The 19,216-nt window shown below is 46.9% G+C and overlaps 1 protein-coding gene across 1 annotated transcript; it reads left to right on the forward strand.

Moving 5' to 3' along the window:
* The first annotated feature begins 2,446 nt into the window (after positions 1–2,446).
* LOC127569312 (small integral membrane protein 3-like) lies at positions 2,447–19,027 on the forward strand. Its single transcript, XM_052013830.1, has 2 exons — positions 2,447–2,535; positions 16,514–19,027. The coding sequence occupies exons 1-2, from the start codon at positions 2,452–2,454 to the stop codon at positions 16,721–16,723; spliced, it is 294 nt and encodes a 97-aa protein (XP_051869790.1). The 5' UTR covers positions 2,447–2,451; the 3' UTR covers positions 16,724–19,027.
* The last annotated feature ends 189 nt before the right edge of the window (positions 19,028–19,216 follow it).

The raw sequence follows: 19,216 nt of genomic DNA on the forward strand, positions 1-19,216 counted from the left end.
CTTGGGTCTCGTTTAACATACGTTTTCTTCACTGCCTTGTATAATTTATATTCTGTGTGTTGTCTGTACTGATGTGCCTGTGACGCTGCTGCAAGCAAAATGGAGACAGAAGAGACGGCAGATGCTGGGGAGCAACACACAAGATGCTGGGGGAACTCAGCGGGTCGGGCAGCGTCTGTGGAGGGAAACGGACAGTCAACGTTTCAGGTCGAGACCCTTCACCTGGACTGGAAAGAAACAGGGGAGATAGCCGGGGGGGGGGAAGGGGTGAAGCAAGAGCTGGGGGGGTGATGGTGGATCCAGGTGAGGGGGTGATAGGTAGGTGGGGGAAGCGGGAGAGTGGGAATGATGTCAGAAACTGGGAGGTGATAGGTGGAAGTGACCGAGGGCTGAGGAAGGTGGGATCTGATAGGAGAGGACAGTGGATCATGGAATAAAGGGAAGGAGGTGGGGAGGGGAACCGGAGGGGGGAATGTGTGGGTGAGGGGCAGATGAAGAGGGCAGGGGAGGGGAAAGAGATGGGGTGATGGGGGCCAGTGGGATAAGGGGATAAAAGGGGACAGAGAGGAGGGGTTACCAGGAGTTAGAGAACTCGATGTTGATGCCGTCAGGTTGGAGACTCCCAAGGCGGAATATGAGGTGTTGTTCCTCTAATTTGTATCTAATTTAGTCCAGAATGGCCAATCCAGATGAAAGGATCTTGACTCAATACGTCGACTGTCCATTGCCCTCCACAGATGATGCCTGACCCACTGAGTACCTACAGCACCTTTTTAGTTTTAAATTGTAGCTGTAAGCATTACCAAAGACCCCACCCACCCCGGACATTCTCTCTTCTCCCCCCTCCCATACAAAAGCCTGAAAGCACGTACCACCAGGCTCAGGGGCCGCTTCTATCCCGCTGTTATAAAACTATTGAATGGTTCCCTAGTACAATAAAATGGACTCTTGACCTCATAATCTACCTCGTTATGACCTTGCAATTTATTGTCTGCCTGCACTGCACTTTCTCTGTAACTGTGACACTTTATTCTGCATACTGTTATTGTTTTCTCTTGTGCTACCTCAATGCACTGTGTAATGAATTGACCTGTACCATTGGTATGCAAGACAAGTTTTTCACTGTACCTCGGTACAAGTGACAATAATAAACCAATTTCCCTTACTGTACCTGTGCACGTGACAATGAGCTCGACCTGACTTGAGTGTTTTCTGTTTTAATTTTCAGAATTCCAGCATCTGCATTTTAATTTTGATTTAAATCCAGCTGTTGAAGCATTTTTTGCTGCTTTCTGGTTGAGTGCACTTTCCACTTCTGTTGCTTATCTTCCGGCTCTGGGGAGAGAGAGAGAGAGAGAGAGACAAGTGTGGCGAGCAATTTTATTTGAGCAGGTTAACTCGCCTGTGAAACGTCAGGGTTATTGGGGAGCTGGCTGGCAGGACGAGGAGCCGTGAGCGGCCTGAGAGAGGACATCGGGAGGCACCCATTCACCGGGTCTGGGAGCTCCTGCTGTCGTGGGATCCTCCCGTGTCAGTCGCAAGGAGGGGCCAGTGTGCAGGGTTCAGTGACTCGCCGCGTTGTTTCCTATCACGGGAGGCTTCCTCGCTGAGACGCGAGCCTGGTCAGTTCCAGCACGGCGTGGCTGGAAGACAAGAGGGGACTCCGCGGTTGGTGACTCGGGGGCAGAGGGTTGAGGAGGGTGAGATCTCGGCCAGAGCTCCGTCCCCAAGGTCCTGAGAAGTCCACGGTCACCCTCCCCTGCTCCAGGACGCCGGCCAACAGAAGGCGAGAACCTCCTTCCCCCCTTTGCTTGCCTCTCCTCCTGCCTTACCAGGTGAGCCAGAAATCGGGCGTAAGTGGTTGAGGCAACCTCTCGCAAACCCCCTTCTCCCCGTTGCGAGAGGTCCGTCCAAGAGTCTGATAACGGTGGGAGTCTTATAGAAGCTGGTCCTTGATCCTGGTGGAACGTTTGTATCTTTTGTCTGATGGGAGAGGGGGGACCAGAGAATGTCCGGGGTGGGAGATGTCCTTGATTATGTTGGCTGCTTTCCCGAGGCAGCGAGAAGTGTAGACAGAGTCCATGGAGGGAAGGCTGCCCTCTTCACGTTACTGCCATCGGGGAGGAGGTACAGGAGCCTGAAGACGCACACTCGATGATTGAACGGTCCATGAACCCTACCTCGTAATTCCTCTTCTTTTTCTACTATTTATTTATTTTGTAATTCATAGTAATTTTATGTCTTACACTGTACTGCTGCTGGAAAACAACAAATTTCACATCATATAAGTCGGTGATAATAAATCTGATTCTGAACGGGATGCTTTCTATTGTGCATCTGTAACAACTGGTGAGGGTCAACGGGGACATGCCGAATTTTCTTAACCTTCTGAGGGTCTGTTCCCACCCACGCTTGGCAGGTGGGAACAGACGTGTGGGCCAAGGGTGTGTTATGACACTTTCCCATTTCCTCCAGGGTCCGTTCCCAACTTTTCCCACGTTGCTGGTTTCTGGGATTGTCCTGGTGGAGAGGCTGGTAAGGAAAGCATATAGTATACTTGCCTTCATCGGTCGGGGCATTGAGTATAAGAGTTGGCTAGTAATGTTGCAGCTGTATCAAACTTTGGTTTGGCCACACTTGGAGTAATTTGTGTAATTCTGGTCACTGCATTACAGGAAGGGTGTGGAGGCTTTGGAGAGGGTGCAGAAGAGGTTCACCAGGATGTTGTCTGGATTAGAGAGTATGAGCTATAAGGAGAGGTTGGACAAACTTGAGTTGTTTTCTCTGGAGCGTTGGAGGCTGAGGGGAGATCTGATAGAAGTTTATAAAATTATGAGAGGCAGAGATAGGGTAGACAGAATCTTTCTCCCCAGAGTAGAAATGTCAAGTACTAGAGGGCGTAGGTTTAAGGTGACGGGGAAAAGTTCAAAGGAGATGTGAGGGACGTTTTATTTACACAGGGAGTGGTGGGTGCCTGGAATGCACTGCTGGAGCTGGTGGAGGAGGCAGATACGACAGAGGCATTTAAGAGGCTTTTAGATAGGCATATGTGCAGAGAATGGAGGGATATGAACCTTGTGTAAGTAGATGGTACATTTAGAATGGCACCATGGTCAGCACAGACATTGTGGGCTGAAGGGCCTGTTCCTGTGCTGTATTGTTCTATGAATCACAGGTCACTCCCCCAGGATGTTGTAGGAAAGTATTGGATGGGTGGGAAGGAAGGGAAGAGTCCCTCCTCCCAACCAAGGAGAAGATACTTCCAGCTAACGAAGCAGTTTAAACACAGTTTATTTTATTTTAAGTGAGACACATTTAACTCTAGTAAGTAATTCTTAACAATGACTTGTAACTTACAAAGGATTTCCAAACACAAGTACAATTCTTACAAGCTAAAAAGTCAAACCAACAAGTTGCAAACGAACAAGTCGTCCATTGCAAAAAACAAAGGCTGAGGAATGAATTCTAGATCTTCTCTCTGCCATTCCCCCCTACCCTGACTGCTTTCTAATATTTATGCTGTGTTTTCACTTAGTTGACATCATTGACTGTGATGTTTTTTCAACCACGTTTTCAGTCCAGGTGACGAGGATTTAATTCAGTAAACGTGGACCCCGTTGTTCTCCAGTTTCTGTAAAGAGGCTGAGCAGGGAATATTGGTTGGAAGTTTAACTCAGCAAACAACAAACATCTTGAGCCTTGGACAGTTTCTGCAGATTTTGCAACAGGGATTTTAGCTTAATTGCCATAGAGTCATAGAGTCATACAGCTTGGAAACAGGCCCTTTGGCCCAACTCGTCCATGCCAACCAAGATGCCCATCCAAGCTGGTCCCACTTTCCTGCATTTGGCCCGTAACCCTCTAAACCTTTCCCATCCATGTACCTGTCCAACTGTATTTGAAATATTGTTATTGTACCTGCCTCAACAACTCCCTCTGGCAGCCCATTCCACATACGTACCACCCTCTGTGTAAAAAGGTTGCCCCACAAAGTTCCTATTAAACCCTTTCCCTCTAACCTTAAAACTATGCCCTCGTGTTCTTGATTCCCCAACCCTGGGAAAGAGACTGTGTGCATTCACCCTATCTATGCCCCTCATGATTTTATACACCTCTATAAGATCACCTCTCAGTTTCCTACGTTCCAAGGAAAAAAGTCCTACCTGTCCAAACTCTGCCTATAATTCTGTCTCTCCTGTCCTGCCTACTGCCTTGTAAATCTACAGCCTTGTGACTGATAAAATGTCGGCACAACATTGTGGACCGAAGGGCCTGTACTGTGCTGTAACGTTCTATGTTCTAAATCTATTCTGCACTCTTTCCAGTTGAATGGCATCTGCCCCAGACCTCAGCTCTTCTTCTGTGCAAGTTCTTCATAGTCTTACATTCCCCAGTCTTCCAAAACAAAATATCCAGCTTCTCTTTGAGTACCTCCAATGGTCTAACCACAACCTTCCGAGATGGAGAATTCCAGACATCTACTACTCTGTTGTTTGTGGGAGCTTGCCATGTATAAACAGTTGCACTTTAACAAAGTGCTGCATGCAAACTGACAGTGTGATACGGTGGGGCAGCATTTACCTGTTACTGCCACACAGTTCCAGTGACTCAGATTCCAACCCTGATCCTCAAATGCTGCCTGTGTGGAGTTTGCACGTTCTCCCTGTGATTGCGTGGGTTTCCTCCCACACCCCGAAGATGTGCCGGAAGATTAATTTCCTCCAATACCATATCCCTGGTGTTGATGAGTAGCAGGAGAATCGAAGGGGAGTTATATAACTTATAAGTTATGTGCCCTTCATCTCATCATTAGGACCCTGGTCAGACCCCACTTGGAGTACTGTGCTCAGTTCTGGTCGCCTCACTACAGGAAGGATGTGGAAGCCAGAGAGAGGGTGCAGAGGAGATTTACAAGGATGCTGCCTGGATTGGGGAGCATGCCTGATGAAAACAGGTTGAGTGAACTCGGCCTTTTCTCCTTGGAGCGACGAAGGATGAGGGGTGACCTGATAGAGGTGTATAAGATGATGAGAAGCATTGATCGTGTGGATAGTCAGAGGCTTTTCCCCAGGGCTGAAATGGTTGCCACAAGAGGACACAGGTTTAAGGTGCTGGAGAGTAGGTACGGAGGAGATGTCAGGGGTAAGTTTTTTACTCAGAGAGTGGTGAGTGCGGGTAATGGGCTGCCGGCAACGGCGATGGAGGTGGATAAGATAGGGTCTGTTAAGAGACTTTTGGATAGGTACATGGAGCTTAGAAAAATAGAGGGCTATGGGTAAGAGGACGAGTAATTTCTAAGGTAGGGACATGTTTGGCACAACTTTTTGGGCCGAAGGGCCTGAATTGTGCTGTAAGTTTTCTATGTTTCTATTTCTAAGAACTGTCTTCACTCAGAGGGAACTGAAACTCAATCCAAGAGGGCTGTGAAGGTTCAATTGCCGAGTATAATCAAGGCAGAGATTGATAGATTTCCAGATACCAAGGGAATCTAGGAACGTGGTTAATACAGGGAAATGTTGTGGTTAAAAAAAACCAGCATGATCTTATTGAATGGCAGAACATGTGTGAAGTGACAAATGGCCGACTCTTGTTTCCATTCTTATGTTCCTCAGATAATTGGTTAAGTCAGAGCACATTTATAAATTAGTGAACAGGTTTAAGATTTCCTACAAGTATCAGAATAGTTGGAGAATCATAAGACCATAAGATATAGGAGCAGAATTAGGCCATTCGGCCCATCGAGTCTGCTCTGCCGTTCAATCAGGGCTGATTCTTTTTCTCAACCCCATTCTCCCACCTTCTCCTCATAGACCTTAACTCCCCTACCAGTCAAGAGCCCATCAACCTCAGCCATAAATACACCCAATGACTTGGCCTCCACAGCCCTCCGTGGCAACAAATTGCACAAATTCAATTCTAAAGGGACGTCCCTTTATTCTGTGCCCTCGGATCCCAGACTCTCCCACTGATGGAAGCATCCTCTCCATGTCCACTCTATCCAGGCCTTTCAATATTTGCTAAGTTTCAGTGAGATCCCCCCTCATCTTTCTGAACTCCATCGAGCACAAACCCAGAGCTGTCAGACGCTCCTCATACATAACGCCTTTCATTCCTGGGACCATTTGTGAACCTCCTCCGGACCGTCTCCAGGGCCAGCATACCCTTTCTTCAAATGTGTGGTGCAAGTCAATGAACAAACATGACAGTAATTCCCAACGATAACCTCCCTGCCTTCTAATGGGATATCCCATATATGAGCGAGCATTTCTTGACCTTTGGACAGGTCGTGCTGCTGTGCTGAAAAGCTGAGAGCTGGGGCCTGGAAAGTGAATATCCATCACGTGAAGAATTCTCTGCCCAGGGAAGAAGTAGAGGCTACTGCATTAAATCTATTTAAGACATAGATAGATTTTTGCATAGTAGGGGAATCAAAGGTTATGGGGAAAAGGCAGGTCGGTGGATCTGAGCCCACGGCCAGATCAGCCATGATATTATTGAATGGCGGTGCAGGCTCGATGGGCCGGATGGCCTCCTCCTGCTCCTATTTCTTCTGTTCTAATTGGACACTGAGAAGCAGGTGCCAGGGATCCCAAACCTTGCTTCCCCTGGTGGGGTCTTCCACGTTCACCCAAGGGAGCGGTTGGGTGATTGGGTTGGCCTCACCACCGACGTAAGGCACCGTCAGCAGCACAGTCCTCCCTTGGCGATGCGAGACTGGATATCCGTGCTCAAGTCTGAACCGGGGCTTGAACCCACAACATCCTGACTCGGGGGCACGTGTGCAGCCCACTGAGACACAGCTGACAGAAGGCAAAAGCTCTGCTTTTAATCATTGCTCCATCTGTGAAGTTTCAAGTCCTACACGCGACTGTGATTCTGTTGAGCTCAGCTAAACTTGTCCTTCAACGTAAAGTGCAAAGTCTAGTTTATTGTCATCTGCACAAGTCCATGTGTGCACAGGTGCAATGAAAAACTTACTTGCAGCAGCACCACAGACACATATAAGCAGCATTCACAAGCAAAACATAAATTAAACAAATTATACACAATTTTTACGAGAAAGAACACAATTAGAACAAAAAAAAAGTCCAATGTAGTGCAAAGTGATCAAAGTGGTCACAGTGTTGCTACACTGTAGTGATTAGGGTTGTTGTGGTTGGTTCAAGGACTGAATGGTTGAAGGGAAGTAGCTGTTCCTGAACCTGGTGGTGTGGGACTTCAGGCTTCTGTACCTCCTGCCCGATGGGAGCTGCGAGAAGACGGCATGGCCTGGATGGTGGGGATCTTTGATGATAGATGCCACCTTCTTGAGGCAGCGACTCCTGTAGATGCTGTCAGTGGTGGGGAGGGATGTGCCTGTGATGGACTAGGCTGTGTCCAGTACTCTCTGCAGCCTCCTGCGTTCCTGTGAGTTGGAATTGCCGTACCAAACCGTGATGCAATGTCGGAGAACGCTTTCAAAGAGCCAACCCAAGCACAATTGGCCAAATGGCTTCCTCTGTGCAGTATCGTTCTACAAGTTAATTCTGCGAAGGAATTGGCATTTGGAGGAGATGTGCAGAAGGCAGCTGGTCTTAAACTCTATCCCTCATACCACATCTAACCATCAGCAGGACACAGCATGTCTGAAGATCATTTGTAAGGGTGCAAAGCAGCCCAGTGATTTCCCTTGCACACTCTCCACAGTTCAGTACAGCTGTATAAAAAAGCTGACATAAACAATCCTAAATATAGACCCGTGACAAACATGTTACAACTTCGATTGAAAAAGATAAATGTGGTCTGTGTAAAGATCCAGTCATGAGTTCAGAACACTAAAAAACAAACTGCTGGGGGAACTCTGTGGGGGGAGCAGGGGGAATTGTTGATCGGATGCCCAAGGTGCTTTATGGCCAAAGAAATACTTTTGAAATTAATCACTTGCTGCACCATTGGAAACATGGCACAGCAAGCTCCCACAAACAATGACCGGCTCCAGTGGTTAACAATTAACTCCCTTATTCAATAATTGTGGGATTATTTGCGATTGTTTAATGCCAAATCTCAAAAAAAAAAGCAGCTGATAAAATGAGGGATCTGTCCAGTGATGAGAGATTGAATAAAGATGGGACCTCAATGGTTTGTGAGGTGATCTCATTGCAATGTCCGATGTTGGTAGGGTGGGTGACTCTCAACGCAGAGTTACTGGACGCGTGGGTTGGCTCCCTGAGGGGAAATTTCTTGGCCCAGTGTTGCGAATCTTTGGAAATCTCTTCAGCTATGGACTGGGGATGCTCGGTCACTGTGTACATTCAGGGTTGATAGATTTTTCAATTGGGAATCGAGAGGTATGGGAACTGAGTTAAAGCAGAAGTATATCGAATGGCAGGGCAGGCTAGAGGGGTCAAGGTCGACTGCTGCCCCCACTTCTTACATAACTGTCGGGGTGTGAGGCAGCATGATGAGAAAGGGGAATTAATATTGGGTAATGTGGAAATGGCTGAAGCCTTGAATGACTATTTTGTGTTGGTCTTAACGGTGGAGGACATGTCTAACGTGTTAAGGATGCGAGAGGCTATGGATTATCTGATGGGAGGTGAGGACCTCAATACAATCGCTGTCACTAAAGAGGTAGTGATGAGCAAACTAGTGGGCCTAAAGGTAGACAAGTCCCCTGGTCCTGATGGGATGCATTCCCAGGGTACGGAAAGAAATGGCGGAACTTATAGTAGAGGCGTTTGTGATAATTTACCTAAATTCTCTGGACTCTGGGCAGGTCCCGGCAGATTGGAAGACAGCAAATGTCACACCACTGTTTAAAAAAGGATATAGGCAAAAGGCAGGTAACTATAGGCCAGTTAGCTTAACGTCGGTAGTTAGGAAAATGCTTGAAGCTATCATTAAGGAAGAAATAGTGAGACATCTGGATAGAAGTGGTTCCATCAGGCAGACACAGCATGGATTCAGGAAGGGCAGGTCCTGTTTGACAAACGTACTGGAGTTCTTTGAGGATATAATGAATGCAGTGGATAGAGGGGAACAGGTGGATGTTTTATTCTTGGATTTCTAGAAGGTGTTTGATAAGGTGCTGCATAAAAGACTTGTCTATAAGATAAGGATGCATGGAGTTGGGGGTAATGTATTAGCATGGATAGAGGATTGGTTAACCAATAGAAGGCAGAGAGTTAGGATAAATGGTGTTTCTCTGGTTGGCAATCAGTGGTGAGTGGGGTGCTGCAGGGGTTGGTGCTGGGCCTGCAACTGTTCATGATATACATTAACGATTTGGAAGAGGGGACCGAGTGCAGCGTATCTGTTTGCTGATGACACTAAATTGAATGGAAAAGCAAATTGCACAGAGGATGCGGAGAGTCTGCAGAGAGATATAGACAGGTTAAGTGAGTGGGCAAGGCTCTGGCAGATGGAGTACAATGTTGGTAAATGCGAGGTCATCCACTTTGGAAAGAAAAATAGATCAGATTATTATTTGAATGGTGAAAGATTGCAGCATGCTGTTGTGCAGAGGGACTTGGGAGTGCTTGTGCATGAATCACAAAAGGTTGGTTTGCGGGTGCAACGGGTTATCAAGAAGGCAAATGGAAGGTTGGCCTTCACTGCTGGAGGGATTGAATTTAAGAGCAGGGAGGTTATGCTGCAACTGTACAGGGTACTGGTGAGGCCACACCTGGAGTACTGCGTGCAGTTCTGGGCTCCTTACTTGAGGAAAGATATACTGGCTTTGGAGGCGGTGCAGAGGAGGTTCACCAGGTTGATTCCGGAGATGAGGGGGTTAGCCTATGAGGAGAGATTGAGTCACCTGGGACTATACTCGCTGGAATTCAGAAGAATGAGAGGGGATCTTACAGAAACATATAAAATTATGTAAGGGATAGATAAGATCGAGGCAGGAAGGTTGTTTCCACTGGTAGGTGAGACTAGAACTAGGGGAGATAGCCTCAAGATTTGGGGGAGTAGATTTAGGACGAAGATGAGGAGCGTAGTGAGTCTGTGGAATTCTCTGCCCAGGGAAGCAGTAGAGGCTACCTCATTAAATGTATTTAAGACACAGTTAGATAGATTTTTGCATAGTCGGGGAATTATGGGGAAAAGGCAGGTAGGTGGATCTGAATCCATGGCCAGATCAGCCATGACCTTATTGAATGGCGGAGCAGGCTCAACGGGCCGGATGGCCTCATCCTGCTCCTATTTCTTATGTTCCTGTGGTGCATTGATAAAAATTGTTGAAGGTTGACGGGGACATGCCAAATTTCTTTAGCCTCCTGGCAGCTGAGTCTTTGAACATGGACCAGTCCACTGACTCATCTGTTTCCTCAGACCAGCGCTGCATGGCTCTCTGTACTGGATGCTCCCGTTTCAGTTTCTGTTTGTATGCAGGGAGAAAGAGCACAGCCTGGTGGTCTGATTTACCAAAGTGAGGACAAGGGGTGGCTCGGAAAGCATCTTTGATGGTTGTACAGCAGTGGTCAAGGGTGATACGGCCCCTGGTGGGACAGGAGACAGGCTGGTAGTACTTTGGACACACTCTTGAGGTTGGCCTGCTTGAAGTCACCTGCAATAATGAAGAGGGCCTCAGGGTATCCTTTCTCAAGGCTGTTAACCACAGAGTAGAGTTCATTGAGTGCAGGCTTCGTGTCTGTTCTCTCTGCATTCTCTCTGCTGTCTCCTGTGTCAGCATCAATGAAATGAAGAGGAAACTGGTGAGTGAGTCAAGCTCGAGTTTGTTGTCATCTGCACAAGTCAGTGTTTGCACAGGTGCAATGAAAAACTCACTTGCAGCAGCATCACAGGCACAGAGCATCAGATAAGCAGCATTCACAAGAAAAAAACATTAAACATAAATTATACACAATTTTTACAAGAAAGAACACAATTAGAACAAAAAAAAGTCTATTTTAGTGCAAAGTGGTCATAGTGTTGCTAAACTGTAGTGATCAGGGTTGTGCTGGTTGGTGCAAGAACCGAATGGTTGAAGGGAAGTAGCTGTTCTTGAACCTGGTGGTGTGGGACTTCAGGCTTCTGTACCTCCTGCCCGATGGTAGCTGCGAGAAGACGGCATGGCCCGGATGGTGGGGATGTTTGATGATGGATGTTGCCTTAGAATATAGAACACTACAGCACAGTGCAGGCCCTTCAGCCCACAATGTTGTGCCGACATTTTATCCTGCTCTAAGATCTATCTAACCCTTCCCTCCCACATAGCCCTCTATTTCTCTATCATTCATGTGTCTATCTCTTAAATGTCCCTAATGTATCTGCCCCCACAACCTCTGTGGGCAGTGCGTTCCACGCACCCACCACTCTCTGTGTAGAAAACTTACCCCTGACATCCCCCTTATACCTTCCTCCAATCACCTTAAAATGATGTCCCCTTCTTGAGGCAACGCCTGCTGATGGTGAGGAGCATGGAAAGATGGAACAGAAGGCTGAGTTGTTGGGACAGGAGGGTTACGAGGAGGCTCAGGTAGTACGTAAACATCAGCATCAAACGGATGGGCTGCACGACCAATTTGTGTTCTGTAGCACTGGACCTGACTATAAATCATTACATGAAATGGCATCTGTATCTTACACTTTAATGATTCTAGGCTGTTTGCAAAGGCAGACCAGACCGCTACACTCTCCATCTTTTTCACTGTTGACTGTGTTTTCTTTTATAACACGTATCAAGGCCTCTGCTTTGAGCATGCTCTCCCTCAGAGTATCCTGCACTCTATTGGGAAATCGCACACACTGAGAACCGAAATTGAAGAACTCTCAAAGCTGCCAACAAGTAAGATGTTTCTCTCAATCACACAGCCCAAATCCCACATAACTTCTTGAAAGAAAAAGCCCTCTTTCAAATTTCCTGGGATCTTCTTTTGTGGAGGTAGTTGCAGATAGTTATCTCGTATCTTTTGGAAACCAGGCACACTCTTCAATAAGTTGCTGGAAGATGTGAGGAGATAGTGGCTTGTTGATTCAAGTGCTCGATCAGATAAATGTTGTGAGAGTCTCTGCCTCCACCAGCTCCTCGGGCAGTGTGTTCCAGATTCCAACCCCCCTCTGGGTGAAAAAATTCTTTCTCGGATCCCTTATAAACAGCTTGCCCCTTACCCTAAACCTGTGCTCTCTGGCTGTAGACAGCTCTCTTGTGAGGAGAAATCCCTTTAGAATTCTCTACCCCAGAGAGCTGTGGATGCTCAGTCATGGAATTTAAGTCTTAGACACTGAAAGTATTGGGGGAAATACAGGTTGGTCAGGAAAATGGAGCTCACTTCGAGGGTTGATCTCATTGCATGGAAGAGCAGGCTCAGGGGTACAAATGATTTAATCCCGTTCCACATGTCCTGAGGACAGGCTCAAGGACAGCTTCCATCCCACCATTACAAGACTATGGAACAATCCCCTAGTAAGATAAAGATGGGCTCCTGACTTCGCAATCTACCTCGTTATGACCTTGCACCTTATTGTCCGCCTGCACTGCACTTTCTCTGTAGCTGTGACACTTTATTCCGCATTCTGTTATTGTTTTCCCTTGTACTACCTCAATGCACTGATGTGATGAAATGATCTGTATGGATGGCATGCAAAACAACGTTTTTTGCTGTACCTCGGTACATGTGACAATAATAAACCAATTTAGTTTACCAGTTTAATGGTTGCTAGTGTCAAACGTGTGCCAGCAATGGGTTGCACAGATCCCATTGTTTGGGTACATCGATGTCTGTGACTGGAGGATGTGGTAGCAGCAGAGAGAATGCAGAAGAGATTCACAGATGTTACCTGGAATGGAGGGCTGTGGTTTTAAGGAGAGATCGCACAAGCTGGGTTAATTCTCACTGGAACGCAGGAGGCTGAGGGGTGATCTTGTAGAAGATTATAAAATTAAGAGGGGCGTAGTAAAGGTGGATAGTCAGAATCTTTCTCCCAGGACAGGGGGAGTCGAGAACGAGGGGGGCACAGGTTTGTGAGGGGGAGAAATTTAAAGGGGATCTGAGGGGTAAGTTTATCACACAGAGTGGAATGAGCTGTCAGAGGAAGTGATGGATAAAGATGCAATGTCTAAGGTATTTGGACGGGGACTGGGATAGGAAATGTGCAGAGGGATAGGAGCTAATGCAGGCAAATGGGGTTAGCGTTGATAGGCATCACAGTCAGCATGGACGAGTTGGGCCGAAGGGCCTGTTTCTATGCTGTATGATTCTATGAATATCAGGGAGGGAGGGCAGTGGGGAGCGGAATCTGGGACTGGTCCATGGATGAAGATTAAATTGTTTTCCCAGATGACTAAAATATCTTTTCCTTCTAAGTCCTGTGTGCTGTCCAAAAGCTGCTTGGATATCCCACAACCTTTGTCTCTGTTTAACATCTGCATGAAGTCGCTGTTGTTGGACAAAAAGCATTCAGTACTTTTGCCTGAAATCTCTTGAGAAGCATTCCAAATTAGTTTCCATTACATCTGCCCACATTTGGAATAATGTGAGGGAAAAATAGATTGCTGTGTTCCTAAGGAGATCTGAACAACCCTGGCAGGTCCAATAGTATTGTACACATCTTAGTCGCCTGTCACCGTTGTAATCCTGCTGTCAATTTGTACAGAGCAAGATCCCACAAACAGCACAGAGCAGGCCCTTCACCCCACATTGACTGCATTGAAAATGATGCTGAATTAAAGCCAAGTCTCTTCTGCCTGCACATAATCTACACTGGTATTAGTATTGGTTTATTATTGTCACTTGTACCGACGTACAGTGAAAAGCTTGTCTTACAAACCAATCATACAGGTCAATTCATTACACAGTGCAGTTACATTGGGTTAGTACAGAGTGCATTGAGGTAGTACAGGTAAAAACAATAACAGTGCAAAGTGTCACAGCTACAGAAAGCTACACATCTCTCCATTCCCTGCATATTTATCTGTCTGTCTCACAACCTTTTAAAAACCACTATCATATCTGCTTCCACCAGCTCCCCTGGCAGCCCGTTCCAGGCACCCACCACTCTCTGTGTAAACAAAAAAAAACATGCCCCGCACATCTCCTTTAAACTTTCCCCCTCTTAAAATTATGTCCTCTAGTATTTGACTTTTCTACCCTGGGATAAAGATTCTGGCTGTCTACCCTATCTGTGCTTCTCATAATTTAAAAAACTTCTATCAAGTCTCCCCTCAGCCTCTGCCGCTCCAGAGAAAACATCTCAAGTTTGTCCAACCTCTCCTCATAGCTCATACCCTCTAATCCAGGCAGCATCCTGGTGAACCTCCTCTGCACCCTCTCCAAAGCCTCCACACCCTTCCTGTAATGGGGTGACCAGAACTGCACACAATGCTCCAAGTGCGTCCTAACCAGAGTTTTATACAGCTGCAAGGTGACTTCCTGGTAAGATATCTTTATTAGTCACGTACATCAAAACACACAGTGAACTATACCTTTTGCGTAGAGTGTTCTGGGGGCAGCCCACAAGTGTTGCCATGCTTCTGGCACCAACATAGCATGCCCACAACTTCCTAAAACGCACGTATTTGGAATGCGGGAGGAAACTGGAGCACCCGGAGGAAACCCACGCAGACACGATGCAGTGGAATTGGAATTGGTTTGTTATTGTCACACGTACAGAGGTGCAGTGAAAAACGTGTCTTGCATATCATCCATATAGATCGATTCATTACACAGTGCATCGAGGTAGTACAAGGTAAAACAATAACAGAATGCAGAATAAAGTGTCACAGTTACAGAGAAAGTGCAGTGCAGGCAGACAATAAGGTGCAAGGTCATAATGAGGTAGATTGTGAAGTCAAGAGTCCACCTTATCATACAGGATGTCGGTGAGGTCACACCTGGAGTACTGTACAGAGATTTGGTCCCCTAACTTAAAGGAGGATATCGTAACATTGGAGGCAGTGCTAAGGAGATTCATTGGGCTAACTCCTGGGATGAGAGGGTTGTCCTACCAAGAGAGGCTGGAGAGTTTGTGTCTGTATTTGGAGTTTAGAAGAATGAAGGGTGACCTTATTCAAACATACAAATTCTTAAGGGGGCTCAATAGGGTAGATACACACAAAGTGCTGGAGGAAATCAGCAGGTCAAGCAGCATCCATGGAGGGAAATAAATAGTTGGCGTTTCAGGCAGAGACCCTTCATCGGGACTGGAAAGGTCTCAGCCCGAAACGTCGACTGTTTATTTCCCTCCATAGATGCTGGCTGACCTGCTGAGTTCCTCCAGCACTTTGTGTGTATTGCTCCAGGTTCCAGCGTCTGCAGAATTTCTTGTGTCTTCGACAGTGCAGATGTTGGGATGTTCCCACTGGTGGGAGACTCACGAACAAGGGGACATAGCTACAGTCATTTAAAACTGAGGTGTGGAAACTTCTCTGATGGTGGCGAATCTCTGGAATTCTGTTTTCCAATATACTGTAACCATAGTTAAGGTGGAGATTGATAAAAATTTGAAAGGTCGAGGAATTGACACTCATGGGAAACTGGCACAAAAGACGCCAGCGTAGTTCAGCTATGATTATATTGAATGGTGGGTAGGAATGAAGGGCTGAGTGGCCTTCTCCTGCTCTTATTTTCTTGTGTATTAGAGAGGTGGTGGGTCGGATGGATATAAGATTTCCTGGGAGTGAATATCACCAATAGCCTGTGCTGGTCCAAGCACATAGATGCTACGGCCAAGAAAGCTCACCAGTGCCTCTACTTCCTCAGGAGGCTAAAGAAATTTGGCATGTCCCCTTTGATCCTCACCAACTTTTATCAATGCACCATAGAAAGCATCCTATCCGGAAGCATCCTGGCTTGGTATGGCAACTGCTCTGCCCGGGACCGCAAGAAACTGCAGAGAGTTGTGGACACAGCCCAGCACATGACGGAAACCAGCCTCCCCTCCATGGACTCTGTCTATACCTCTCGCTGCCTTGGTAAAGCAGCCAACATAATCAAAGACCCCACCCCCCAGACATTCTCTCTTCCCCCCTCCCATCGGGCAGAAGATACAAAGCCTGAAAGCACGTACCACCAGGCTCAAGGACAGCTTCAATCCTACTGTTATAAGAATATTGAATGGTTGCCTAGTACAATATGATGGACTCTTGACCTCACAATCTATCTCGTTATGACCTTGCACCTTATTGTCTGCCTGCACTGCACTTTCTCTGTAACTGTAGCACTTTATTCTGCATTCTGTTATTGTTTTCCCTTGTACTACCTCAATGCACTGATGTGATGAAATGATCTGTATGGATGGCATGCAAAACAAAGTTTTTCACTGTACCTCAGTACATGTGACAATAATAAACCAATTTATCAATTCACCAATATATAGGAGCAGAATTAGGCTATTCGGCCCATTGAGTCTGCTCCGCCATTCAATCATGGCTGATTTTTTTTCAACCCCATTCTTCCGCCTTCTCCCCGTAACCCTTAACCCCCTTAGCAGTGCAGAACCTATCGATCTCCACCTTAAATACATGCACATGTGTGGATGGTGGGAACAGAGCTCGCTGTTTGTTTCTCTGACCCTTTCTTTGTCCCCAAAGGTTGCGATGGCAGACGAATTGTCCCAGACTGTGGGAGTGCTGAGCGCGATGGTGGATGATACGGCCCCTGCGCACGTGTTGGAGATCTGGGCCATCGTGCTGGTGATTCTGGGCACCATTGTCCTGATGAGCTTCCTGATGTTTGGCCCGGCCATGTCCATCATCATCTACCGCATGTGGAAGTCCCCACCGCAGAACAGCGTGGCGTGACCGGAGGTCATGCGACCCCTGGCCTCGGAGGGGTCTTGACCCCCGCCATCAGAGAGGCTGTGACCCCTCTATGGTTGGAATCTGCATGACCACTGGCCTTGGAGGAGCCGTGACCTTTGACAGTGAAAGCAGCGCCACCTTGGAGGGTCTTTCACCCCTGACATCGCATGCTGGGACCCCAAGATCTGAGCGCTCATGACCCCGATATCAGAAGGGATATACCTCTAGTATCAAAGTCGAGTTTATTGTCATACACACAAGTACAGGTGCATTGAAAAACTTGCTTGCAGCAGCATCACAGGCACATAGCATCAGATAAACAACATTCACAAGAAAAATGTAAATTAAAAGTAAATTCTGCACACTTTTTACAAGAAGGAAAACCATTAGAACAAAAAAACGAAGTCCATTGTAGTGCAAAGTGGTCATAGTGTTGCTATACTGAGGTAGTGATTAGGGTTGTGCCGGTTGGTTCAAGAACTGAATGGTTGAAGGGAAGTAGCTGTTCCTGAACCTGGTGGTGTGGGACTTCAGGCTTCTGGACCTCCTGCCCGATGGTAGCTGTGAGTTGACCCCCTAACATCGAGGTGACATCAGTAGTGTCGTGACCCATGACATTGAACCAAATGAGAACCAAGATGCCAAGTGCAATGTGACCTCTGACTTTTGAGCAGTCTTCCCCAGTGTTCCTCCAAGAATTTCCAGCATTTCAAACAATTCCAAGAAAAAAGGGTTAACAAGGTGAAAGTGTTTCTCGTTGAGAAAGAGTTCACTCCGGGAATCTTGGCGATCTGTCGTGAATGTTTTCAATCAGTTGAATTCACAGCCACAACCCCTGCTCCTACTCTTGGATTCGTAGAGATAGAACCATAGAGTTGTACAGCAGGGAAACAGGCCCTTCGGCCCAACTCGTCCATGCTGACTGAGATACCTATCTACACTAATCTTACTTGCCTGTGTTTGGCCCATATCCCTCTACACCTTTCCTATCCATGTACCTGTCCAAGTATCCTTTAAATGTTCTAAATATACCCACCTCTACCACCTTGTTTCATATACCCACCACCCTCTGTGTGGAAAAGCTTGCCCCTCAGGTCCCCTTTAAATCTTTCCCCTCTCATCTGTCTTTGGCTTTGAGGTCCTGACATAGTCATCTCTGAACTGAAGCAAGTCAGAGACTTATTCTCAGAAATGGCCATCAACGTGAGCGGTTAACTCTCATTCAAGAGTTTGTCTCTGACCTAAGTGAACATCCAGCATGTTCTATTTATTTATGACAAAGACCTGGTCTACTTTACACACAATGCAAACCATTTCACCTTGCAGCTTAGAAACCAACTTAACTTGGCCTGTTAGAAAAACTCAGTGAAGCTTGTATGGGGTGTGGGATCAACTCATCATAACTGGGTACCTCTTGGCTGATACACCACAGGGTCCGGGCTGCTCTGTACTTGGGATTAAACTCTCGCTCTTGGGTTTTGATGGTCCTGAAGGTTGATGTGTATCAGGTGTAGAAAATTACACACATCAGGGTTTGGGAGTGGGACGAATTGCATGGAATCATGCAGAAAGGGCTTTACTCTACACGTAACCCACGCTGTTCCTGTCGCAGGAGTGTTCAATGGGACAATGTAGAGGGAACTTCAGTCTGCATCCAACCTATGATCTCCCTGCTCTGGGAGAGTTTGATGGGACTTTGTAGAGGGAGCTTTAATCTGTATGTAACCTGCACTGTCCCAGCACCGGGAGTGTGTGGTGGGATGGTACGGAGGGAGCCTTGTACTGCACCTAACCCGCGCTGTTCCCTTCCTTGGAGTGTGTGTGATGGGACAGTGTAGAGGGAGCTTTACCCTGTATCTAATGTGTGAAATCCCTGCCCTGGGAGTGTGTGACGGGAGAGGGTAGAGTGAGCTTTACCCTGTATCTAACATGTGATGTTCCTGCCCTGGGAGTGTGTGACGGGAGAGGGTAGAGGGAACTTTACCCTGTATCTAATGTGTGAAATCCCTGCCCTGGGAGTGTGTGACAGGACAGTGTAGAGGGAGCTTTACCCTGTATCTAACATGTGATGTTCCTGCCCTGGGAGTGTGTGATGGGACAGTGAAGGAAGTGTACTCTGTATCCAACCCATACTTTCCCTGCTCTGGGAGTGTGTGATGGGACACAGTCTCTAACACATGCCATCTCTGCCCTGGGACTGTTTGTCAATGAGCCTCAGTGGCTGAGTATAACCCGAACTCCCAGATCAAAATTGTGCACTTGCTTGAGAAGAAGTTTCATTTAATAAAAGCAATCGATGTAGTTATTTTTTCTACATTGTTCGTGTATTTTCTTCCAACATCGAAGGAGGCTGTTTGGCCCAATGAGTCAATACTGGGTCCCAGAACAGTCCCATCCCTCCACTTATTTCCATGTAACCCATTCTCTCTCACACACTCATCAACTCCCGCCGATTCTTCTGCCCTCACCTCCCCCCCCCACCCCCCCAATTGA

Source organism: Pristis pectinata, chromosome 4 (genome assembly GCF_009764475.1).
Source record: "Pristis pectinata isolate sPriPec2 chromosome 4, sPriPec2.1.pri, whole genome shotgun sequence".
Classification (NCBI taxonomy): Eukaryota; Metazoa; Chordata; class Chondrichthyes; order Rhinopristiformes; family Pristidae; genus Pristis; species Pristis pectinata.

Coding starts and splice junctions, on each gene's coding strand:
- LOC127569312 (XM_052013830.1), top strand. CDS start 2,452: ATGACACTTTCCCATTTCCTCCAGGGTCCGTTCCCAACTTTTCCCACG. Junction 2,536..16,513: donor TTGTCCTGGTGGAGAGGCTG/GTAAGGAAAGCA, acceptor TTGTCCCCAAAG/GTTGCGATGGCAGACGAATT.